Source organism: Hypanus sabinus, chromosome 3, assembly GCF_030144855.1.
Source record: "Hypanus sabinus isolate sHypSab1 chromosome 3, sHypSab1.hap1, whole genome shotgun sequence".
NCBI lineage: Eukaryota > Metazoa > Chordata > Chondrichthyes > Myliobatiformes > Dasyatidae > Hypanus > Hypanus sabinus.
The window spans coordinates 59,582,057-59,608,357 of NC_082708.1; the positions used below are offsets into that span (position 1 = coordinate 59,582,057).

The 26,301-nt window shown below is 40.7% G+C and overlaps 2 protein-coding genes across 3 annotated transcripts in view; one reads left to right on the top strand and one right to left on the bottom strand.

Annotated features, from left to right (window-relative positions):
• Positions 1-6,440, bottom strand: part of eif5b (eukaryotic translation initiation factor 5B) — a 70,648-nt gene extending 64,208 nt beyond the window's left edge. The window contains exon 1 of the mRNA XM_059964471.1: positions 6,285-6,440. Coding sequence (XP_059820454.1) covers positions 6,285-6,319 — 35 coding nt within the window. The 5' untranslated portion in view covers positions 6,320-6,440. The remainder of the gene's footprint in view (positions 1-6,284) is intronic.
• Positions 6,441-6,455: 15 nt separating this feature from the next.
• On the top strand, positions 6,456-24,934 carry txndc9 (thioredoxin domain containing 9). Of its 2 annotated transcripts, XM_059964486.1 has the most exons (6): positions 6,456-6,527; positions 14,077-14,263; positions 15,763-15,991; positions 16,742-16,860; positions 18,500-18,754; positions 22,172-24,934. In XM_059964486.1, exons 3-6 carry the CDS (start codon positions 15,803-15,805, stop codon positions 22,284-22,286), a joined length of 678 nt encoding a protein of 225 aa, XP_059820469.1. In that variant the 5' UTR covers positions 6,456-6,527; positions 14,077-14,263; positions 15,763-15,802; the 3' UTR covers positions 22,287-24,934. The 2 variants fall into 2 exon arrangements, with proteins under 2 accessions (XP_059820469.1, XP_059820470.1); XM_059964487.1 differs by lacking the exon at positions 14,077-14,263 and having other exon boundaries at positions 6,478-6,527.
• Positions 24,935-26,301: the final 1,367 nt, after the last annotated feature.

Sequence of the window (26,301 nt, forward strand, 5' to 3'; positions counted from 1 at the left end):
TGTTATTGTTTTACCTTATTCAAGCACAATGCACTATGTAATGATTCGATCTGTACAAACAGTATGCAAGGCATGCATTTCACTGTATCTTGGCACATGTGACAATAATAAACCAGTGCTCAAAATCCACACAGACAATGCCTACTGCCTGCTCTCATTAAATCACTTGCTCGCCTTCAAAAAGTTCAATTAAGAGACATGATTTCCCATGCAAACCCTGATCAAATGCAAATGAAAGTTGCTTCTTAGAAACCAACCTGCAATTTTCCCACCACTAATGGAAAACTCACCTGCTTGTGGTTTTGTCCTTAAAGCCCTTCTTAAATAAAGGCACAACATTAGGTACCCTCCAGTCTTCAATTAACTCACCCATGGCTAAGGAAGATACAAATATTTCTTCTCTGGTTTCCCACACTTGGGCAGGCCCCAGTAATTTATTCACCTTTATGCATTTTAAGACCACCAACAGATCCTCCTTTGTAACAACAGTATGTTTCAGAATATCACTTTTTCTTCCCTGAATTCATTAGCTACCATGTCCTTCTTCCCAGTAAGTACATATCAGTCCTTGCCCATCTCCCTTATCACAATACACAAATTACAACACAGATTCTTAAGGGGGTCTATCCTGTCCTTTGCTACTCTATTGTTTTTTTATATAGTTACAGAATCTTTTAGGATTGTCCTTTACATTATCTATCATTAACACAGAACATAAACAAATCTACAGCACATTACAGGCTCTTCGGCCCACAATATTGTGCCGACCATGTAACCTACTCTAGAAACTGCCTAGAATTTCCCTAGCACATAGCCCTCTATTTTTCTAAGCCCCATGTACCTAGCTAAGAGACTCTTAAAAGACCCTATTGTATCTGCCTCTACCACCGTTGTTGGCAGTGCATTCCACGCACCCACCACTCTCTATATGAAAAACTTACCTCTGACTTCCCTCTAAAGCTATTTCCGAGCACCTTAAAACTTTGCCCCCTTGTTGTAGCTATTTCAGTCCTGGGAACAAGCCTCTGGCTACCCACACAATCGATGCTTATCATCTTATACACCTCTATCAAGTCACCTCTCACGCTCCATTGCTCCAAGGAGAAAAGGTCAACCTTTTCCAATAAGGCACACTCTCCAATCCAGGCAATATCCTTGTAAATCTCTCTGCACTCTCTCTAGCCACATGCTTCTTGCAGTGAGGCGACCAGAGCCGAACACAGTACTCTAAGTGGGGTCTGACCAAGGTCTTATATAGCTGTGACATTAACGCACGGCTCTTGAACTCAATCCCACGACTGATGAAGGCCAACACACCATACGCCTTCTTAACAACACTGTCAATCTGCACAACAGCTTTGAGTGTCCTATAGACATGGACTCCAAGATATCTCTGATCCTCCATACTGCCAAGAGTCTTACCATTAATATTTTATTCTGTCTTCAAATTTGATCTACCAAATGAGCCACTTCTTGCTTATCTGGGTTGCCACTTCTCAGCTTAGTTCTGCATCCTATCGATGTCCCACTGTAAACTCTGACAACCCTCCAGACTATGCACAACACCCCCAACTTTTGTGTCATCAGCAAACTTACTAACCCACCCTTCTACTTCCTCATCCAGGTCATTTATAAAAATCACAAAGAGGAGGGGTCTAAGAACAGATCCCTGCAGAACACCACTGGTCACTGACCTCCATGCAGAATACAAACCACCTACAATCACCATTTGCCCTCTGTGGGCAAGCCAATTCTGGATCCACAATGCAAGGTCTCCTTGAAACCCATGCCTCCTTACTTTCTAAATGAGCTTCACATGAGGAACCTTAGCAAATGTCTTACTGAAATCCATATACACTACATCCACTGCTCCAACTTCATCAATGTGTTTTGATACATCCTCAAAGACATGACCTGCCCTTGACAAAGCTATGCTGACCATCCCTAATCAGATTATGTCTCTCCAAATGCTCATAAATCCTGCCTCTCAGGATCTTCTCCAACAGCTTGCCCACCATTGAAGTATCACTAGGCTACAACTTCCTGGGTTATATCTACTCCCTTTCTTGAACAAGGGAAGGACATTTGCAACCCTCCAATCCTCTGGTACTTCTCCAATCCCTATTGATGACACAAAGATCATTGCCAGAGGCTCAACCATCTCTTCCCTCACTTCCCACAGCAGCCTGGGGTATATCTCGTCCAGACCCAGCAACTTATCTTACTTAACGTTTTTTAAAAGCTCTAGCATATCCTCTTTCTTAATGTCTATATGTTATGTGTTATATATTTATAAACATAAATATTTCATGCAATCTATTTTCCTTTCTAATCTCCTTCTTAAATGTCCTTCTTCACCTTATCATTTCTTTTATTAGTTTGTGGGTCATAAACTGAGCTCAAAGTTCAAAATAAATTTATTACCAAAGTACACACTTGTCAGCATATACAACCCTAAGATCCATTTCCTTGTGGGTATACTAAATTAATTCACAATAGAATAATAACCACAAAAGAATAAACAAAAGACTGCTCAAACTGAGTGTTCACCAGTGTGCAAAAGACAACAAAGTGTGCAAATACAAAAACGATGAAGTAATAATAAATAAATAAATAGATAGATAGATAAATAAATAAATAAGCAAGCAAGCAATAGGTATCAAGGACATGAGATGAAGAGCCCTTGAAAGTGAATCCACAAGTTGTTGGAACATTTCAGTGATGGAGCAACTGAAGTTGAGTAAAGTTACCCCTTTGGTTCAACAGCCTGATGGTTGATGGGTAATAACTAACAAGAGAAAATCTGCAGATGTTGGAAATTCGAGCAATTCACACAAAACAGTGGAAGAACTGAGCATGCCAGGCAGCATCTATTTTTTTCCATAGATGCTGTTTGGCCTGCCGAGTTTCTCCAGCCTTCTGTGTGTGCTGAGGGGTAATAACTGTTCCTGAACCTAGTGGAATGAGCCCTGAAGCTCTATACTTTCTTCCTGATGACAGCAGCAAGAAGAGAGGACGATCTGGGTGGTAGGGGTCCCTGATTATGGATGCTGCATTCCTTCAACAACACTCCATGTAAATGTGCACAATAGTAGGGAGGGCTTTATCCATGAGGAACTGGGCAATATCCACTACATTTTGTAGGATTTTCTGTTCAAGGGCAATGGTGTTCCCATATCAGGCTGTGATGCAGCCAGCCAGAACACTCTACACTACGCATCCATGAAAGTTTGTCAAAGTTTTAGATGTCATGCTGAATTTTCACAAACTCCTAAGGAAGTAGAGGCGCTGCAGTACTTTCTTCATAATTGCACTTACATGCTGGGCTCAGGACAGGCCCTCTGAAATAACACCGAGGAATTTAAAGTTGTTGACCCTCTCCACCTCTAAGGACTGGCTCATGGACCTTTTTGGTTTTAATGACATTGAGTAGGAGGTTGTTGTTAAGGCACCATTCAGTCTGGTTTTCAATCTCCCTTCTATATGCTGATTCATCACCACCTCTGATTCAGCCTACAAAAGTGGTGTCCTCAGCAAACTTGAATATGGCATTGGAGCTCTGCTTAGCTACATAGTCTTGGGTGGAAAGTGAGCACAGCAGGGGGCTACGCACATAGCCTTGAGGTGCACTTGTGCTGATAGAGATTGTGGAGGAGATGTTGCCAGTCCAAACTGACTGAGATCTGCAAGTGAAGAAATAGAGGCTCCAATTGGACAAGAAGATATTGAGGCCAAGATCTTGAAGCTCATTGATTAGTTATGAGGGGATCATAGTATTGAAAGCCAAGCTGTTATCAATAAAGAGTATCCTGATGTATGCATTTTTGCTGGCCAGATGCTCCAAGGTTGAGTAAAGAACCTTTCAGGGTTTAGAGTACTTGATAGATCATTTCAGATGGCAGATTAGTGAACCATGTTACTGAGTTTATTGTTGCATACAGGCCAAAATGTATAACAAATTTCTATCCATAGAGGCAGGTGAATTGCAAAAGATCTTATAGCAATTTAATACAAAATACTCAACAAAGCTCAGGATTGAAACAATACTGATATTTCTGCCCCATAAATCATATTTTAAAAATAATGTACAAGGGGAAGTCATTCACTCCCATGTCAACTAAAAGCACAGCAACTTATGTTTATCCTCCCTTCCCTGCTCTCAACCACAACTTCCACAACTGCTTGCCCAGAAACTTTAAATATGTTGTGTTTCTACCTTCCCACTATGTCAGGCAAAGTTCCAGATGATTACCATTCATATATACACTTCTGCATGACCTGCCTCTATTCCTCTACTTCATGTCTGGTCCAATAAATGTAAGTATGTTGCATGTCTTTTTATTCTCTACCTATCCTGTTACTTTCAGAGACTAGAGAACATATGCTGCAAGCTCTCTCTGTTCTTGTTATCCCAATGTTCATCATACATTCAAAATGCCGCTGGAACACAGCAGGCCAGGCAGCATCTATAGGACGAAGCACTGTCGACGTTTTGGGCTGAGAACCTCCATCCTGAGGAAGGGTCTCGGCCCGAAATGTCGACAGTGCTTCTTCCTATAGATGCTACCTGGCCTGCTGTGTTCCACCAGCATTTTGTGTGTGTTGCTTGAATTTCCAGCATCTGCAGATTTCCTCGTGTTTTCATTATACATTCTCTTGGTTTGTCATTCCCCCCCCCCCCCATATTACCTTAAAAATCTGAATGCTGAGTTGCATTTGCCACTTTTATACCTAGCCAACAAGTGGTATATTCTTAAGTCACAGAACTTCTTTCGACAGTGCCACTGTTGGATCAACAGCAAGCATCTTAATTATGCAAAACATTATACAGTACAGTGCCAGTGACCTGGGTTCAATTCCCCTCACTGTCTGTAAGGAGTTTTTACATTCTCCCCAAGGCTGCGTGGCTTTCCTCCTGCCTGGTGCTCCAGTTTCCTCCCACATTCCAAAGACGCACAGATTAATAGATCATATGGGTGTAATTGGCTGCCATGGGGTCTTTGGGCCAGAAAGATCTGTTACCACACTGCATCTCCAAATTTAAAAAGACATAATTGCAAAAAGCACATATTTACATATTTACCCAGAGGGTTGCAAACCTTTGGAGTTCTCTCTGGGGAGGCTGAGTATATTCAAAGCATATTAATAGCCTTTTGGATAAATGGAAATCAGGTAATTTGGGGCGCACGGCAGCATAGTGGTAAACACAAGGCTTTACAGTACAGGGGACCTGTGTTGGAAAGCAACTCTGCCTGAAAAGAGTTTGTATGTTATCACTGCGTCTGCAGGAGTTTCTTCCAGGTTTCTTCACACAGTCCAAAGACGTATTGGTTGACAGGTTAATTCAATTTTGCAAATTGTGCCATGGTTCGACTCACATTAAAACTGAGGGATTGCTGGATAGTATGGCTCAAAGGGCCAGATGGGCCTATTCTGCATTGTATCTCAACAAAATAAGAACTTAAAAAAACAGGGGCAGGGTGCAGCAATGAGCCCTATGAAACTCTATTTTCCAGTTACAAAAATTCCTGATTAATCTGACAGTTCTTTGTTTTATGCCAATAAGCATTTTTAAATCCAACTTGTCATTTTCTTTTGAAACCTTTCTTCATATCTTTTAAATTTCTCAAAGAATTTTGTCCAATACCTTGACAAAAGCACTCCTTCCTAGCACCTCAGAAAAAAAATCAGTGCAATCAGTTACAATCTTCCCTTATTAAATCTTTCAGTAACTAAAAGTTTAGTTTCAGATTAGAATTTATAAATCATGGCTGATAAAATTAATAGGGGAATTACTTACTGAACTCAATTCTGTGACTAATAGTTCACTGGAATTTTCACCTCAAACGTTGGCATCAAAGAAAACACAAAGGCAATATTTAATCGTACGATTTATGATCCTTGGCATGGGGCAGGGGTGGAAGAGGAGTAAAATAACTATATCACGCCCACTTCTAGAATTATCAATACACTGCATTGATGTCGTCAATGGAAACTAAGTATCCATCAAAAAATCGTCAGGGCTATTAAGATGGTGAGAGGGAAAGGGGTGAGAAATGGGGTTCTAACTCTGCATTCCCACAGAATCAGAAAGATGCCGGTCAGTCTGCCTGCCTGCAGCGCCTGCGTCACTTCGGTGTGAAGAACAGGGGCTCGTCCGTTCTCGAGTACCGAGCACCCAGGCAGTGGCCTAGGCGGTCAGCTTTCTTCCCATGCCTACGTTCCTCAGACAGACTGCCTTTTCCACTACGAATCAATAAGGCTGATGGCGCCTCAACACTCACTTGTCCTCGCTCTTGTTTTTCTGTTTCTTTCCCATCTTCTTCGCAGTTTTCCTCTGTCACTTTCTTAAAATCTCTTTCAGACATATGGCAAGGTGCGGGGGTCTGCGCGTGCGCGGCACCCGTTGACGCACAGCAGACTCCGAGTTCTGATTGGTTTGTTTAGCAAACCACCTGTAGGTTCAAGGGTCGAGAATCCGAGCGGAAGTAGAAAGAAGTGAGCGATGTGAATAAAGCGAAATTGAGGTTAGATTACGATATTGCCCAGACTGGGATATTGTTTTTATTTTTATATTTAATGCTAATACAAAATAATATAGTCAAACTGTGAGGCAGGAAACATATGTTTATTTTCAGGAACAAAAACAATCGTGTTATAAGGCCTCGATCGAAACGTCCACCATTGTTTTGTCCAGATACTGCTTGACCATCTGTGTTCTTCCAGCACTTTTTTTTACTACAGAGTCCATCACCTGAAGTCTTTTGACACTTACATTTGTTTTTAATTTTTTTTCTCTCGGTAATAAGGAAGTGTTGTCTTAAGCTTCCCAACCATTATAGCTAACTGACCTCGAGTCAAGAATTATCATTAAGACTTACTGCTTAACTTTCATTTTAGTTTGGAGATTATTTATCCTATTAAAACGTTAAAAACAAAGTATTAGCTGTTAATTTAAATTCATTGTTAGACACAAATTTACAAAGGATATAAATTCTCTGAAAATTTGCTTTTGAGGCAGCAAGATGAGGACAAACATTAATTAATTTAACTTAAGTTATACATAACTTACACTTTTGCAAAGTAAACATAACACTTACCCAAGATTAAGACTAAAGAAAAATGTGTATAGTTCAAGGTTCTGTTCAGGTTTTACGGGTTGGTTCATGAACCTGATGGCAGTGGGAAAACGTAAAAAATAAAGGAATAAGGTAGTTTTCATGGACCGTTCAGACACCTGATGATTATGGAGGAGAAACTATTCCTGAATTGTTGAGTGTGTGTGTTCATAGTTAGTAACTCCTCTCTGACTGTAGTAATGAGAAAAAGAAATATCCCAGATGGTGTTGGATGCCACCTTATTGAGGCATTGCTTTTTGAACATGCCCTCAATGGTGAGAGGTTTGTGCTCTTGATGAAGCTGGCTGAGTTTATAATACTTTGCAGCCTGTTGCAATCCTTTTCATTGGAACCTCCATATAAGGCTATGTGCAACCCGTCGGAATGCTCTCCACTATACCTCTACAGAAAACTGCTTTGATGAAATACCCAATCTGTTCAAACTCCCAATGAAGTAGAGCTGTTGGCATGCCTTCTTCATGATTGTTTCAATGTGTTGGGCCAAGACATGTCTTCAGAGATGTTGACAACCAGGATCTTAAAATGCTCACCCTTTCCACCGCTGATCAATCAATAAAGAGTGATGTGTGTTCTCCTGAACTCCTCAGTCAATTTCTTGGTTTTTCTGACATTGAATACAGAGTTGTTGTTGCAACACCGCTCAATCAGCCTTTCACATTCTTGTACAATTTCTCATTGCTACCTGAAATTTTACCAACAACAGTGATGTCATCTGAACTTATAGGTGGTGCTTTGAGTTATGCTTAGCTACACAGTCATGGTTGTGAGAGAAAAGAGCACCAGCCTAAGTATGTGTCCCTGAGGTGTAGCGGTCAAAGTTCAAAATAAATTTATTATCTAAGTATGTATATGCCACCATATACTGACTTGAGATTCATTTTCTTGCAGGCATTCATAGTAGAACAAAGAAATGCAATAGAATCAATGAAAAACTACACACAAATACTGGCAAAACAAACAATGTGCAAAAGACAACAGTACAAATATTTAAAAGAAATATAATAAGTAAATAAGTAATACTGAGAATATGAAAGTGAGTCCATGGGTTGTGGAAACAGTTCAGTGTTAAGTTGAGTGAAGATATCCATGCTGGTTCAGGAGCAAGATCAGGTTGGATGTACTGTAGCTTTAGGACAAGAACTGTTAGGATGGACAAGAACAGCTTCTTCCCCCAGGCCGTAAGACAACTGAACTCGCTGCCACCACCCAGATTTCCTCATGCATGAGTTTCACTAGTTGCGTTATACTGTTTACTTTTTAACCTACCTTATTATTTATTAATTTATTTGAGGTAATATTACTTTGTGTATGTGACTGTGCTGTGCACGTTAGTCCAAAGGAATGTTGTTTTTGGCGGTATATCAAAGGCCTTGCTGAAGTCCATGTAGAAAATATCCACTGTCTTGCCTTCATCAACTTTCCTGGTAACGTCATTGAAGAACTCTATAAGATTGGTTGGACATGACCTACCACTCACAAAGGCTGCTGACTATCCCTGATCGATCCCTGTCTATCCAAATACTCATATATCCAGTCTCTTAGCCTTCCAATAACTTTCCCACTACTGATGTCAGGTTCACCAGCCTAAAATTTCCTGGTTTATTCTTAGAGTTTTTCCTAAACAGCAGAACAAGATTAGCTATCCTCCCATCCTCCTGTACCTCACCTGTCACTAAGGATGATTTAAAAAGCTCTGCTAAGGCCCCTGCAATTTCTGCTCTTACTTCCCACAGGTTTGGAGGAAACACTTCGTCAGGTCCTGGGGATTTGTCCACCCTGATTTGCCTAAAGACAGTAAACCTCCTCTGTAATCTGTATAGGGTCCATTGCCTCACTTCTGTAGACTCTGTGTCCATCTCCTGAGTAAATACAGATGCAAAAAAATCCATTCAGGATCTCCCCCATCTCTTTTGGCTCCACATATAGCTTACCATTCTGATCGCTCAGAGGACCAATTTTGTCCCACGGAATCCTTTTGCTCTAAACATATCTGTAGATACCCTTAGTATTCTCTTTGACCTTGTCTGCTAGAACAACCTCATACCATCTTTTAGCCCTCCTGGTTTCTTTCTTAAGTGTTTGTGTGCATTTCTTATACTCCTCAAGTACCTCATTTGTTCCTACCTGCCTATACCTGCTATTATTGGAGTATAAAAGTTGCATTGTTTGCTGTGTAACCAAAACTAAGTAGTCAGTGTTGAACTTGCTATTTGCTATGCATGTATCCAATTTAGTTTGCTGTGTAACCAAAACTATGTAGTCAGCTTTGAACTTGCTATTTGCTATGCATGTATCCAATTTAGTAGGAGAATGAAATCTTAAGAATGTAGAAGACAATGGTGTGTTAATGAGAGGTAGCTAAGATGTAGATTAAGTCAATGGGTAGAAACAATAGTGGCGGATGTACTTGTGATACGCAACTGTAGACCCGATTGGATATGCTAATGCAACTAAACCAGGAGATTGCTATAAAAAATGCTATGTACAAGGATCGGTGGGCAATCAGTGACTAGCTCAATGACTGTCTCAGCTTTGATTTGCAAATTAAAGTTTAACCCTTCTGGAAGAATCTTCTGCGTCTCCTGGTTGTTTGTGGGGCATGAGAAACCATGACACTATGCACCTCCTTTTTTTCTTCATAACTTTAACATCTCCCAAAAAATAAAGGTTTCCTAAGCCTGGTGTCTTTGCCTTATATTTTGACAGGCACATACAACCTTTGGACTCTCAAAATTTGTTTTTGAAGGCCTCCCACTTTCCAAGAAACAGCTTGTCTCAATTGACACTTGCCAGCTCCTTTCTGACTCCATCAAAATTGGCCTTTCTCCAATTTAGAATCTCAGCCTGAGGAACTAGCCTGTCTTTTCCATAATTACCGTGAAACTCATGGCATTATGATCATTAGACGCAAAGTGTTCCTACACAAATTTCTGTCTCAATCCTTAATAGGACATCAAGCATGGCACATTCTCTTATTAGGATTTCTATGTACTGATTAACGAACCTTCGTGAGCACATTTGACAAACTCTATGCCATCTAGTCCTTTTAAAGTATAGGAATCCCAGTCAACATGTGGAAAGCTAAAGTCACTAACCTTACGTTTCGTGGAACAGTCTGCATTCTCTGCATCAAGCAACAGTTGAGGTGTTCCAAAACCCACACGAGAGCCAGCGTCTCCTATTTGATTTGGGGACAACTGTTCTTTAGGACTCAGTACTCTTGAAGTACCGTACATGCTACCTGTTTCCATACACCACTTCGGTTTTACACGAGTACTCCCCCTAGGCCAAAGGGAGAGGCGTCTGCTGAGACCTTGGTTAATTTGTTCAAATCACAGAATGCCAATGTTGGCAGAGAGATAAGCTCTGCTTTTAGTGATGAGAATTACTTCTCCTGTGGTGTGTCTCAGGTCCAAACGTTTTCTGAAACAGGTCTCATATTGGTTTTCCTTTCTCTGCCAACTCTGGAATGAACTTTCGCAGCTGTTTAGCATGCCAGACAAACTGCACATCTCTGATACATTCATAGATTGTTCCATGTTCCAAACTCCTGCCAGTTTATCTGAATTTGGTTGCGTTCCTTCTGAGGGCAGTTGGTGGCCCAAGAACTTTAACTCCAACTTTGCAAATCTGTATTTCTTTTTATTCAGGGTGATTCTAGTTTGTTTCAGTTTTTTCTAAGGCAGCTTCTACTCTTTTGTCATGTTCCTTGGAAGTTCTCTGAGCCTCTGAAGTTCAATATATTGTCCATATGGCAAACTACTCCTTCCAGTCCTCCAAAATCTGGTTCATCCTGATCTGAAAGAGTTCAGGGATTGATGATATGCCAAAAGGGATTCTCTTGAAGGCATCGCATCTATATGGTATGATAAAGTTAGTGAGCTTCTGTGACTCAGGAGGTAAACGGATCCATGAGTGTGCATCTAGTTTGGTGAAGAACTTTGCTCCACCAAGTATACCCAAATGGGTGCTGAACAGAGGGCAGAATAAACTTCTCCCACTTCACTGCATTACTAACTGTTGTTATTCAACACAGATCCTCACTGTGCCATCTTGGTAGGGGCCAGGAACAATGCCCATGTACCCAGTCAGTTGTCCATTCATGCTAGATGTCAAGCACCTCCATTCTCTCAAGTTCAGCTTTGACTTTGTTCATTAATGGGATGGGTAGACTCCTCACTGTGGTCAGAGAGAATGGCCTCAGCTGGATAGGATACTCTTCTTTCAGTAACCCCCCAGGCCTGTGAACAACTCCAGGTACTTCTTCTACCACTGAACATTGTTTAGCAAATCCAATCTTGCAAAGAGGTTCAGCTTCTCAATGGCATGTCATCCCAGTAGTGGTCATAAAATATTCTGAACAACATTGACATCTTTTAACTGTTTCTCATTTTTACGGGTGGAGTAGTAAACATTCTTTTCACACTGAGCTTATGTTTCCCTGGCCTGTGAGCACTTTCTTTGGGTTGAGTGCAATGCCTGTTTCTCACACCAATTTTATGAATAGACATCCGAGGATGGCTGTGATGTCTACCCCAGTGACAATACTGAATGTCACTGCTTCATTTTGCAACTGAGCCATAGTACACCAGCCTTTTCTATTTGAGTCTAAAGGCCGAAGGAAAGTTCTCGCTCTGTCTGAATCATGGTTTTCTTTGACTTCCCGAAGAACTGTTTTTGAGTGACGTTTCTATAATGGCCAACTCTATTTCATTGGTGGCATTTCACTTCTTTTGCTGGACAGAGTGGTTTGACATGGAATGGAGACTTGCTGCATCTGCAATTGGACATTTTACCTGCTCTTTGTTTGCTTGTCTGTTTTGTTTGAGCTGAGCTCTGCTGTCACCTTTTACTGCAATCTTTCTGACTGCACTTGTTTGTACCCTTCTCTTTGTACAGCTTCTAGCTTTACCTCAGCATCGTTATCGTGCCTGAGTTCTGCCTATTGCTGACAAACGTTCTCACTCTGTCTGCCTATAGTAATAGCTTTCTCTAGTGTGAGATTTGCCAGCAACTGAAGTCTCTCTGGAAATTTGGTGTCTAGTAGCCTAATGCCAGTCCTAATGAGCTCTAATGAGCTCACCTCTTAGATTTCCATGTGTACAGTTGTCTGACAGGGCTGTGATGAAGTCATTTACACTTTCATCTGGCTCCTGTTTTCTGGAGTTGAACTTTGCCTTCTCTTATATCACATTTCAGTTTCCTGTGAAATTTTCTTTGAATTTGTCCTGCACTGTTTTGTACTCCCTCTTCTGAGCATCTCTCAGTCCTAATCCACCCATGATGTCATCGGCTTTGTCACCCATGCAGTATATCAGTGTGCTGACTTAATGTTCTTCCGATGCCTGGGTGAGATTGCTTGCAACCCTAAAACTCTCAAACCATCCGAGCTATCTCGCAAAGTTTCCTGGTTTGGACAAATCATATATCTCAGGGGGAGGGGAGAACTTTATTAGGTAAATAGAGGTAGAGACTGCAGGTATTTGCGCTATTTTCCTGTTTGCTTGTTTGTTTATTATTTTATTTATTTGAACTGCAAAAAATCCTTCCTCTGAGAGTTTGACTGATTCCTCTGACCTTTCTGCTATGTGTGTGTCTCTGTGCACTTCCCCAGACTAGTGGCCCACAGAATCCACTTGAATTATCCACTTGAAGGTGTTGCCTGGCAATCCTGGCCGGTTCTCAGCTCAACCTTCATGGTACCTACAGTTAGCAAACTAGCATAGACAGCTTAGGTTGATAAGACTCTGGATATTTTCCATAGATTTATACAAACAAGAACAGTCTGACTGGAATTTCTTTCTTTTTGGGGATCACAGTGGGTCTGTAGCACCAATGCACTGATGATCAACCACCTGACACCATGTTATATTTGTTCTTGAGGGATAGTGCAGAGCACACCAGGAGGCCAGTATGCAGGATATTTCACTGAACATTATAGATAACTCTGCTTGTATGTGAACTTTTCCCATGTGGGAGTGGCTAACACAGTGGCATAGGAATAACACTTAACTACCACAACAAGGTGTGTCCTCCACAATGAAGACTGATGCAAACTGTCTTACAAGACTTCGGCTATTTCTACAATATCCAATATTAATTCCCCCATTTCATCTTCCAAGGGACCTATGTTCACTTTAGCCACTCTTTTCTGCATTATATAACTATATCAACTTTAAATGTCTGATTTTTGTGATAATTCACTTTCATAATCTACCTTCCCTTATTGCTTGATTAGTGGTTCTTTGTTGCTTCTTTAAAAAGATTTCCGTATCTTCTCGTTTCCCACTACTCTTGACAACTTCCAGATTTTGCCTGAAGGTGTGGTGGAGATAAATGTTCTCACAGCATTTAAGAAATATTGCGAATAGGCATTTGAAACACTGTGACTTGGAAGGCTACATTTTGCCTGTAACTCAAAACGCTGGAGGAACTAAGGGGGCCAGGCAAAGAGAAAAGAGAACAGTGGACGTTTTGAGCCTAGACCTTTCAGCATCTCTACTGAGTACTGCTGAAGGGTCTCGGCCCAAAGCGTTGACTAGATTTTTCCATAGATGCCGCCTGGCCTGCTGCATTCCCCCAGCATTTTGTGTGTGTTGCTTGAATTTCCAGCATCTGCAGATTTCCTCGTGTTTGTGTTTGATATTGCCTGAAAGTCTGATTAGCATCCAGAGGTACTTTATGCCCGGCACCGATACCATGGGCTAGTTCTATGCTGCGTGATTCAAGAATTATATAAATTTGTTCACAGGCATGGCATGTAAAATAAAAATACTACTGGCAATTTCATTGTATTAGAGTATGCCATTTAAGGGCAGCATGTCAAATTGGTGGCCCGATTTTTGCAGTTAAAACGGTGATTAACATTAAAGAGAGACTTGGTGATTTTGGCTATAATTCAGCTGGGAGGATAATAAAATGTTACTAAATGTACAGCGGTACGAACAAAGAGACGGAGCTGGGTCACTGGCCATCTGCAGCGCGGGCAGCGTTGCGCTTCCTTCCCTTTGCTCCAATTGGACAGCCGTTGCCAGGGAAGCAAACCCCGTGACACCGGCAGCGACGCAGCGAGAAGCGGAAGCGGAAGCGGACGCGGACGGTTGTGCGAATGGACTAGAGCTGCGTAAGTAGGGGCGCTGAGTCTTCCTGAGTCGGCGGGAGCAATCGTTGGTGCATTTATGTGTGGGGAGTGATGCTGGAGTCTTCTGTTTCTTGTCAAGTTCTTTTTTACTGATCTGATATGGTCTTAAACAGAACATGTGGGAGGCGAGAGCTGCACTGACCGAATGGAGGGAGATTGGGCCTGAGGTTTTTCAGTTCACAGTCTGGCAGCTCACACTTGCAACCCCGCCTATTTTTTACACATGCCCGTACGACACAAAAGAGTCCATTTCAGCTGTCTGGAATGAAGCAATACATCTCCCCGCTATTCTTCTTGCATTTTTATCAACTCCCTTAGATTCTACAACACTACTTGGGATAATTTACTGTGGCCAATTAACCTTTCAATCTCCACATCTGTGGGATATGATGATAAAGCGGATCATCTGGGGGGAACCTACACAGGCCCATTTTAACTCTGTTAACACCGTTATATAGGGGTGGCCGAACAGTAGGAGACAGAGTGGGACTGATGGGCAGATAGTCAAATGACAGGAATTGACGCGAGAACTTTACAATTTCGCGTATTGAGAATGATTCGGATAATTCGTCAAATTATATAAAACACAGTTATCGGAAAAAAGTGAATGGCATGTTAAATTATCTTTTTAGATTGAGTGAAGAGAGAAAACATTCAAAATGGTGCTAAAATCTGATTGACACATTGTAAGGAATTTGGTTTGTATACATTAGCATGTCATGAACTATTATAGGAAATTACCCAACAGTTCTTTAGGATGCTGGCCTTTTACTTTAAGGTAAAAGACGGGAGAAGCTCACGAAATAGACTAATAATACCATTTTGCCTGTAAATCTTTAAGTTTTGTACAGAACCACGCCCTCTGCCAGTCGAAGAGCCTGATGAGATTGTGATTTTTCCTTGAGCAAAGTCAAACCAGTTCCCCTCTCAGCCACTCCGCTGTTCTGTGTAGTTGAATCTTTCACATGAAATAGTTTCTCCTTTGACTTCTAAATAAAAAGTGTTGTTGTGGGAATCTGGATGGACTTAGTCACATTCAAACCACTTAGATTCCGTCTGGAGTGCGAAATTTCATCATCGTTGTTAATGGCTCCGTTTACCACATCTCCTGTCATCCTGCTTGTACGGAGTCCACTCTCATAGTTTCTCCATGTTCGCAGTATTTGTGCAGAAAATGACACATTCCATACCGATTTTTCACGGGCAGTGTGATTTTTTTTTGGGGGGGGGGGTAGCGAAAGGGGAGGAATTGTATACCGGAGCTGGATGTGGAGGCTAAGTCACTGCGTATAGTCAAGAAAGATTTTTCTGGTATGAAGGGATATAGTTGGTGCAGATTTGTATGCAAAACATATTTAGTCAGCTTTTAAAATTCCAACTAATTGCTTTCTGTATAATGTGGAAATAGATTATTTTGTGTTTTTACTAGACGATAAATTCAACAGTATTACATTAATGCTATGTATATTTATTTCGAAAAGCCTATTGTTTTTCTTCTGAGTTCTGTGAAGATTGGCAAAGATGGCAAGTAATCCCTCGATGGCTGTGCTCAGTAAAGTAATTGAACAGCAAATGCTGCAAACAACAGAAATTGTTGAACAACATTTAGATACCGAGATTGAAAAATATGAAACGATGGATGGAGATGAACTGGAGAATCTCCGAGCAAGAAGACTTGAATCACTGAAGAAAGCACAACATCAGAAACAGGTGAAAACTTGAAAACAGATTTTGATCAATTTTGTACTGACTAGAACTGCTAGTGCAAACTATACAGTAATTAGTGCTAACAGAAAGTGCATGAATTTTATTGATAGTTGGAATTTTAATTCAAGTGCTTAAATTTTGTATGTTTATACTGTATGGTGCAGCAATGATACTAAAATTTTATTCTTGAGGGTAAAGTACAATTGTTTTTACATTGATTTGTTAAAGTACAATTTTTTTTTCAAGTGGATCAGAATCCAGTTTAATATCACTGTTATATGCTGTGAAATTTGTTAATTCTGTACTGCAGTAGCAGTAAAAAGTAGCATGCGGTACTTGAAAAATGCGGTACATAAGTAGCATCCGGATCATGCGGTAGCATGATCAATAAAGAAAAAAAGGTAAATGAATTACAGTAGGTATACAAGTGTATTAAATAGTTAACATTAAAATTAGTAGTGCAAAAACAGAAAGTGAGATAAGGTTTATGGGTTCAATGTCCATTTAGAAATCAGTTGACAGAGGGGAAGAAGCTCTTCCTGAATCACTAAGTGTGTGCCTTCAGGCTTCTGTACCTTCCTGGCGGTAACAATGAGAAGAGGGTATGTCCTGAATGATGGGAGTCCTTAATAATGCACACTGCCTATCATGAGAGCTTAACAACCTAGGATTTGATTTAATGCAGATATGCTTTCTTATTTAGATAAAAAGGAACATAAACATTTTCACATGTTGTTTTCCATTTGTCTGCAGGAATGGCTATCAAAGGGCCATGGTGAATACAGGGAGATTCCCAGTGAAAAAGATTTTTTTCAAGAGGTTAAGGAGAGTAAAAATGTGGTTTGCCACTTTTATAGGGATACGACATTTAGGTGAGAAGTTGGATTTTGGATAAGAAATTACATTTTGAACAAAAGAATGCATTGTCTTTTTTAACTTGGGGTGGAGGGGGGTAAGAAAATAATTCTAAATTTGTTGCATTACTTCTATTTTCTTTAATCATATGTAACCCCCTGGGTCGCCTCAGGCTCGCTCAGCTCGTTCTCGTCTAGGGGGAGCAGCCTTCGGCCCCGCCAAACTGGGTAATCAGCTGGTGTGGATGCTGTGTGATGTCCCCGCCTCGCCCAAAACCAGACAGTACACCATATGCAATTAAATGAGTACAATTTATAAAGGTTACTATAACTAAGTGATTAATAACGATACAGTATATATGAAGAGAAAATTAAAGAAAAGGCACCAAATGTATCAAAGTCCAAACCACTTCGTGCACAACCGTTGGAGCTCAATTACTGAAGTCTTCTGGCCACCATTCGATCCCCTCCGAACTCCTCGACTCACAGCTCAGGACCCTCCGAACTCGACTCTCCAAACAGCTCAGGACCCTCCGAGTGGTCAAACAAGCACATCTAGCTTCATCCCCCCCCCCCCCCCCCCCGGAGAATTTCCCGGCCTCGGACCCCCCTTTGGGGTCCGGTCCTCGCCCAGCTTAGAGCATTGCGTCCTCTCTCTCGACCCCCTCGCGCCGATCTGCCCAAAAGCCCGTCAACAAAAGCTTACAGACTCAGAAGAAAGAACATTAATCCCCATTTGGTTTACAAAGGAATACCATTCTCGTTATCAGTAAATTAGCATTCCTGCTAGTTAACAAAAGGAAACCCTTTCCCAACAGTAACAAAGAAAAAAAAGAAACCCCCTTTACACATAAATGAATCCCAAATTAAAATACAATGCAAATTTATTATCTCTAAAATATATAGTGAATACTCTTTCTATCAACCATTTAATGATCTGCTGATTCAGCACCAATCAAACTTAGTGCACAATGCCGAAAAACTGTTAGTGTCAATCTTTGTTGCATTGTTGATTTTGTAACTCATGACATGGTTCCAGCTGCCAGTCCAGATAAAACTTCCAAAAATCCACAGCCTTCAACTGTGGCTTAAATTCTCCCTGTGCAAAGTGCAATGTTTGCTTGGTACACTAGCTGTTCTGATGAATGAACTGAATAGTCTCTGCAGCAGGAGGTTGTAAAAGCAAACTCAAGCTGTATGATCAACTAATGCAGTACCAGAGTAACATGAGTCAGGTTAAAAGAAAAGCTGGGTGCCTTTAACACTACATCCTCCCATCAAATATTTGTGGATCCTTTATAACTTGGTGCTTTAGGGATTAAAGCACTATGAAGCTGGTCTCCTGGAGAGATGCATGCAGCAAATGACATATTCACCCAAGCTCTTGTTCAAATTATCTATTAATTTTCTTTGAACAAGTGCTTTAGCTTCAGTCATTTTGGGACAATACATTTAAGCAGGTAATACCTATTATTTTGATGTCTTTTACTGGGTGTAATAGGTGGACAAAATCCATTGAATTCCATGAATCACGATTTTTCATTGATTCATCATCATTTGTTTTATTTCTCTGCTCATACTGAATATTTCTATATTTTAAAAAGACCAACAATGCATGTTGAAACTATATAAAGTTAATTTATTCTTTCATGTACAGATGCAAGATAGTAGACAAGCATTTGACTATTCTGGCTAAAAAACATATTGAAACCAAGTTCATCAAATTAAATGCAGAAAAAGCTCCTTTCCTTTCTGAGAAATTACGAATCAAAATAATTCCAACAATGGTCTTAGTGAAAGATGGGAAAGCAAAAGATTACATTGTTGGGTTTGATGACCTTGGTTGCACAGATAATTTCACTACAGAAACTTTGGAATGGAGATTGGGATGTGCTGCCATCATTAACTACAGGTAGGCTTATTTTATGATGTGGATATATTGGTACATTTCATTTCTAGAATTATGTTTTTTTATCTTGAATGTATGGTTTTCAAAGAAAATATTCTTGACATTTTTTAACATTCACAACTTTAAGCTGATTCTAATGTATAATCTTCTTAAAAATGCTGCTTGGGGGAAGAAGCTTGATAGAATTCTGTTTTGTCAGAACCTATCCCCTTTACACCAAATAAATTATTCTGAAACTGGGCCACTGTTGTAAAGGTTAGAAAATACTATAGTCATTTTTCACATGTATGGGTCTCAGAAACATCAACAAGATGATTACTGGGTAATCTAGTTAATGTTGCAGACTGAGGGATAAATGTTAGGTCAGACACAAGGAAAATCCCTTGACCTTTTTCAAAAACAGCCATAGGATGTCAGGATGTCCTGACGAAGGGTCTTGGCCCGAAACGTCGATAGCGCTTCTCCCTATAGAAGCTGCCTGGCCTGCTGTGTTTACCAGCATTTTGTGTGTGTTGTTGATAGGATGTTTATGTAAGTTTGCAAAGAGAACTGAAGCTATGATTTAAAATTTACATTGCCTTCCCATTTAAATGCTGTGCTTATAGCACATTTGACATATGAAAGCACTATCCTTAAGCCAAAGTTCCTCAGCATCCACATCACTGAGGACCTCACTTGGTCTGTACACACCAGCTCTGCTGTGAAAAAGGCACAACAGTGCCTCTTTCACCTCAGATGGTTGAGGAAGTTTGGTGTGGGCCCCCAAATCCCAAGGGCTTCCTACAGAGGCACAATTGAGAGCATCCTGACTGGCTGCATCACTGCCTGGAATGGGAACTGTACTTCCCTCAATCGCAGTACTCTGCAGAGAGTGGTGTGGACAGCCCGGCATATCTGTAGTTGTGAACTTCCCATGATTCAGGACATTTACAAGGATAAGTGTATAAAAAGGGCCCGTAGGATCATTGGGGACCCAAGCCATCCCAACCACAATTTATTACAGCTGCTACCATCCGGAAGTGGTACCACACCATAAAAGCCAGGACCAGCAGGCTTCGGAGACAGTTTCTTCCACCAGGCCATCAGAATGATGAACTCAAACTGACTTGAGTGTACTCTGACTGTTACATTGACTGTTCTATTTATTATAAATTACTATGATTACACTTACTCCATGTATATGAAGGATGTAAGAAATAAAGTCAATTCAATAATTGGCAGATTGTACAATACAAACAAATACTCCAACAAATGACTGGATATCCTATTATTGACCTGCTATTTTCTCACCAAAATCTGCAGTAATTTTACACTCCAGACTCCTTTGCCACTTGCCTATGGCTACCCAACTTATTTAAAATGTTGAGCACCACACAGTGCTGGAGGAACTCAGCAGGTCAGGCAGCATCTATGGAGGAAAATTAACAGTTGACATGTCAGGCTGAGATCCTTGATGAGCACTGTAAAGAAATAAGCAGGGCCAAATTTCAAGGGTGGGAGAGAGCAAGGAGCATGAGCGGGCAGATGGCAAGTGAACCCAGGTGCGAGGGGGAAGATGGGATGTGAGGTGGGAAGGAACAATGTTAGAAACTGGGAGGTAATAGGTGAAAGATGCAAAGGATAAAAGGTGAAGAAGGAATAGGATGGGAGAGTATACTAGACCATGGAATAAAGGGAAGAAGACAACCAAGGTGAAATATGTAGTGTTATTCATTCTATCTGTGTTTGGGCTCAAAGTGGCAGTATGGGATCAGGAAGTGGGATTGAAATGATTGACCACTGGGAAATCCTGGCCAATCTGCATCAGGTCTCACAAATGTATCTGGCTGCACTGGGAGAACAGGATACAAATAATTGACTTTAATGGATTTGCACGTGAAGTTCTACCTCACCTGGAAAGACTATTTAAGACTCTGCGTGGTGGTGAAGGAGGTGGTGTAGCTGCAGGTATAAAAGCACAATTGTAGGGATGAGTACTTAGACGGGATCATTGGAGAGGAATGAATGGACAAGAAGAGAGTGATCCTGGGGGGGAGGGGAAGATGTGCCTGGTGTTGGCATCTCATTGGAGATGACGGATGTTGCGGATAATGATGGGTTTGATGCAAAGGTTCGTGCGATGGTAGGTGAGAGAATGGGCAGAGTGGGGATGGGGCGGTAAAAGGAGAAGTGTGTGAGGGCTGTTTTGATAGGGAGGGGAAACCCCATTTTCTGGGGGGGGGTGAAGAAGGACATGTCCGAGCATGGAAATCCTCATCAAGAGAACAGATATGCAAAGACAGAAGAACTGTGACAAGAACTTGCAACTTGCAACCTTGCAAGTGACAGTGTGGGAAGAGGTGTGGTCAATGTAACTGAGTCAGTAGGTTTTTATAAAAGATAGTAGAGACAGATCAACAAAGGGGAGAGAGTTGTCAAACATGGCACAGGTAAATTTGAAGGTGGAGTAGAAGCTGGTGAGATTGACAGGCTCTGCATGGGTGCCGGAAGCAGCATCAATGCAGCCATCAGTGTAGCAAAAAGTTAGGGAGCATTACCAGTTTAGGTTTCTAACATGCATTGTTCTATGTAGCCAATGAAAAGACAGAATTGGGACCCATGCGGGTGTGAAAGCTACACCTTTCATCTGGAGAAAGTGGGAGAAGTGGTTCAGGGCAAGTACCAGGTTTGCCAAATGAACGAAGGAAGGTGGTGGTGGTGAGGGGAACTGTAATAATAATAGAAAAGCAGAGACTGTTGAGGCCTTCCTGCTGGAGAATAGAAGTGTTCAGGGACTGGATGTCTGGTGAAAATGAGGCAAACAGCTGTAGGGAACTGAAAGTTGTTGGAAGTACAGGAGAGCATGCAAAGTGTCATGGATGTAAATAGGAAGGGACTGAGCTAAGACAGGACAAAATGAAGTCGCCATACAAGGAGGTAAGTTCGGTGGGGCAGGAGCAGTGTGCTTACTGGTGCAGTTAGGTTTGTAGAACTTGGGTAGGAAATAGAAATGTGCAGTGCGAGGTAGGGAAACTGAGGCGGGAGTCTGTGGAAGGGAGGTCTCTCAAGGTAACGAAGTCAGTGCCAGTGCGGGGGACGGTGGTCTGATGCTTCTCAACAGGGTCCTGATTCAGGGATAAGTAAGAGGAGGTATGGGAGAGCTGTGATCTGGTTGTCAGACTGCAACAGCACTGTCTTTATCGCAAATTTGGTAAGTTTGGGATTAGTAAGGAGAGAGAGGAGCAGTGCATTCACAGGGCGAGATACTGGTGTAGGTGAGTGGAATTGTGAAGAGATCTCAGCAGTTTGAGATGAAAAGTCTTTTCCACCAAACACAGGCATTACTCTAATAGTGTATAATATAACCTCCAAGCAGAAATTGTCATTGAACTTTAAAAGAACACATTAAAATCAACTAAAGTCTGACTGTTTTCTTCTTAGCGGAAATTTGATGGACCCACCTTTCCAGATGCAAAAAAAATGTGGAAACATCACAAAGATGGAGAAAAGGACAATTAGAGGAAAGAACAATGATTCTGATTCAGATGATGATTAGATTGTTAAGCATATTTCTTAATCCACACAACCTTTTATTCTTATGTATTGTTAAATTTTAATTTCAGTAATTAATTTTCATAGCCTAATAAAAAATTATTGCAATGCAAATTAGTGACTTGGAGAATGTTACCTGTTAGACAGAGGATTAGAATATTAGCTCCATGAATGAAACTTTAAATCTGTTTTGCTCCAGTAGCATTCTTTTAAGGATGGTTTATTCAGAACATTTGTAGACATTGAAGGGAATCAGCAAACTGTACGGAAGGGAATATACAGGGTTGCTGGGAGTATTGATGTTGCTTCTCAAGCTCTTCTGACTTTAGTAATTGGCCTTTTGGCCTCCATATCATCCTGTAGACTCCCAAATCCTTGGTACATTCTCAGATGTGTTCCTGCCACTTTGTGTAATTGTGGATTAGGGATTACTGCCTATCATCAAGAAGGTTTTGAGGTAGCGATGTTTGCATAATGTTCAGCAACATTTGCAACTCAAGTAGTGAAACAGTCTGTTTTGAATGTAACAAGACCTCAACACCCAGGCCTGAGCTAATGCATTGCAAGTAACTTTTGCAACACACAAGTGCCAGGCATGACTATATCCAACAAGAGAAAATCCAGTTATCACCCCCTGACATTCAGTGGAATTACTATCACTGACTTGTCTGCTTAATTAGGTTACTATTAACTAGAAACTCAAGTGGAGTAACTGCATACACTATGTGGCTACAAGAGCAGGTCAGAAGCTAAGAAGTCTGTGACAATTAACTCTCCACCTCATTCTCCAAAACGTGTCCACCGTCAATGAGGCTCAAGTTAGGAGTGTGATGAAATAATCTCTCCTGGCCCAAAGAGGCTCAAGATCACACTGAACATTGTAGCCTACTTCAGAGGCACCCCATCCACACTCATTTGCTAACTCCACCAGCAACATGTAGTGGTAGCAGTATGTATCTTCTACAGGTTGTACTGTAGAAATTCAGCAAGACTCCTTAGATAGCATCAAAATCCACAACCTCTACCTGCTAGAAGGACAAGGGCAACAAGTACATGGGAGCAGCACCACCTCCAAGTTGCCTTCCAAGTCACACCATCCTTCATCACTGCGGGGTGAAAATCCTGAAACTCTCTCCAAAAGCACACCTTAGGAACTGCAACAGTTCAAGAAGGTAGTGTACCATCACCTTCAAGGGCAACTAGGAATGGGCAATTAAATGCTGGCTCAGCTTGTGAAGCCCCCGTCCTCTGAATATTTTTTAAAAAGTAATTTCTGAGTATGCTTGAATCGTATGCTGCATGCTGGAGTTCTTGGTTCAGGCATGCAAAAAATGCAGTCGATCAAAGTTGGTCATGCCTGAGCATTGCTGTGGTGTTTGCCTGAGAAAGGATGCAGCTGTAGCTTTGAAGAATTTTATGAAGGCAATATTGGTGTTACCTTAATGCCTTTGAGATACCTTCTACAAGTTATGGATCACTGGTGCACTGTAGATTGCAAGATTGATGCTGGTTTTGGTGCATCACTGATGCCTGTCATGCATATGAGTTGACTCCTGAGATATGTAGCATATTCCACATTCAAGTTTCTCTCCATGGATCGTGCCCGTCAGGGGCAGCACAGTGTCCTGCAGCAGAGGCAGATAGTGAACATTTGGTCAGCACCAAATCCATTATGATCATTAATCACTAACTTTGAACCCCTCTCCAACCACAAGGCTTCAGTTTTATTGTGCTTAAGCACAAGATGAGCTTCTGACAACTGGTACACACGATCAGCGATCTCCAGTTCTGTCTTACGCTCACTTTAAGTACTGCTTAAAGATGCTACTTACTGTTAAACATAGATGTAGCTGGTTTTCTGCACTAGTAAACCAGACCACTTAATTCTACCTCTTTGACCTATCCACAAATCTTATTCACAAACATGTTGGGTTAAGCAACATACAATACTAATCTTTCAAATCTCTAATCCTTTAATACAACAGGTAAGCACACTCAAATTTTGGTTTCATCATTTCTGCCCCTATAAAGGCCTTGAGTTATCAAATTCCCTTCTGAAGTCTCTACCTAACTACTATGGGAGACTGTGCATGATCTTGAAACACTAGTAGTAGTTTAATACAGTAAGCTTAATCATTTTGGTACCAAGCAATTATATTGGCCATGTTAGTAGCATGTATCCTTCTCCAAGGAAGATTAATGAAACAAATTAAGTTTATTTTAGCAATACTGTCAGATTTGAATGTTCCTTATTTCCAAAAATTTTCTGAACTCAACCCCCAAACAAGTCAAAATCTGCATTGAGTGTTTACCCTATTTCATGTTATACTGTACATTGTTTTTGCTGCAGTTTTACATAATAATCACTTCTGCTTGTATTTGAGTGACAGCTTCAGACAGGCATTTGTATCTCTGGGCATGTGAGAAAGACAACTATCCATCCATTTTCAACACAGTGTTGAAGTGCTGGCATTGACTGACTACATAGTGAAATGCAATACCAATGTAACTATTAATATTACACTAAATTTTGCTGGAAGTGTTTAATATGCATATTAATTTATCCAGCATTTGTAATTTCCACAAGTATATAGACTAATTATTTTATTCCATTTTAAAGCTTATTAAATTAGTACCTCAATGTAAGATTCATTATATTTTTGAATTGATGTTATTTGATCACAAATTTAGAGCTGCTAATTAAAAACATACTTGCACTTGTAGGTGATTTACAACCAAAGCTGATTTATATGCTGGAAATATCATTCATGATCTCCACTCCAGAAAGGGAACACCCTTGCCCGAATTTAAATGTTAAATTGCTTTGCAAAGTATCATTTTTTTCTGTCCTGATTTAACTCAATTTCCATCTGTTACCTTCTCAATCTTTAAAGTGTGATTGTTCAATTCCATCATTTGCCATGTTGTCCTAGCCAGAATGTTAATTGTCTGCACTTTAAACTTGCTGATTTTTTTTTAAAAATCAGTTGATTTGTGAAGGTCTAACTAAATGGAACAAAGTGAACTGTTTCAGAAAAATTAAGGCTGCAGTGATCATTTGAAGCAATGTTTAATAGCTCAAGAAGTGGGCCGCTTTCCAAATGAAATTTTGGTTATAGTAAGGCAAACTAGTGCAGAGGTTCAAAATTAATAATATCACATTTTGGGAACAGCTCCTGTGGAGAGTACATGTTTCAAGACAATTAACTTTATTGGAGTGGGTAGATATTACAGATGGACAAGTCTAAATATAAAAGCAGGCAAGAAACACTAACTTGTAATCAAGAGAATGGAATACAGTCAGCCCTCCTTATCCGCGGGGGACCCCTTGCGGATGCCAAAAAACGCAGATGCTCAAGTCCCTTATTTAACGTGTCTCAGTGCAGTGGACTTTAGGATCCAGCGGAGATCAGGACTCACCGCCCGCGGCTGCTGCTGAATCTGTAGTGTTTCTGTTCCGTTGACTGAGAACAATCACGAATGAAAATAAAGTGGAAATAATAAAGTGATCGGAAAGAGGTGAACCACCACCGGTCATTGGAAAAGCATTAGGCTACAGTCAAACAACGAACGAAACAATTTTAAAGGATAAAGTGAGAATAATGGAGCATGTGAAAGGCCCTGCCCCAATGAAAGCTACTATTACAAAGAAACGCAGTAGTTTAATTATTGAAATACATACATTTCTTAAGTTTTATATGCATAGAAAGGTAAAATATATACTAAGACAAACGTTTGACTGATGCTAAATAATACCGGATGTATCTGTTCCGACTTGCATACAAATCTGACTTAAAGACTGCCTGTACTTTAAATCATCTCTAGCTTACTTATAATACCTAATACAATGTAAATGCTATGTAAATAGTTGTTATACTGTATTATTTGAATAATGACAAGAAAAAGCGTCTGTACATGCTCAAACAATGAGTGCTGAAGAGAGAATTTACAGGTTTTCCTGATCTGCGGTCAGTTGAATCTGTGCACGCGGAACCCGCGGATAAGGAGGGCCGACTGTA

Excerpts from the sequence above, each read along its gene's own strand:
- txndc9 (XM_059964486.1), top strand. The coding sequence starts at position 15,803 with ATGGCAAGTAATCCCTCGATGGCTGTGCTCAGTAAAGTAATTGAACAG. Across the intron at positions 15,992-16,741 it reads AAGCACAACATCAGAAACAG|GAATGGCTATCAAAGGGCCA; the intron begins GTGAAAACTTGA and ends ATTTGTCTGCAG. Across the intron at positions 16,861-18,499 it reads TATAGGGATACGACATTTAG|ATGCAAGATAGTAGACAAGC; the intron begins GTGAGAAGTTGG and ends TTTCATGTACAG.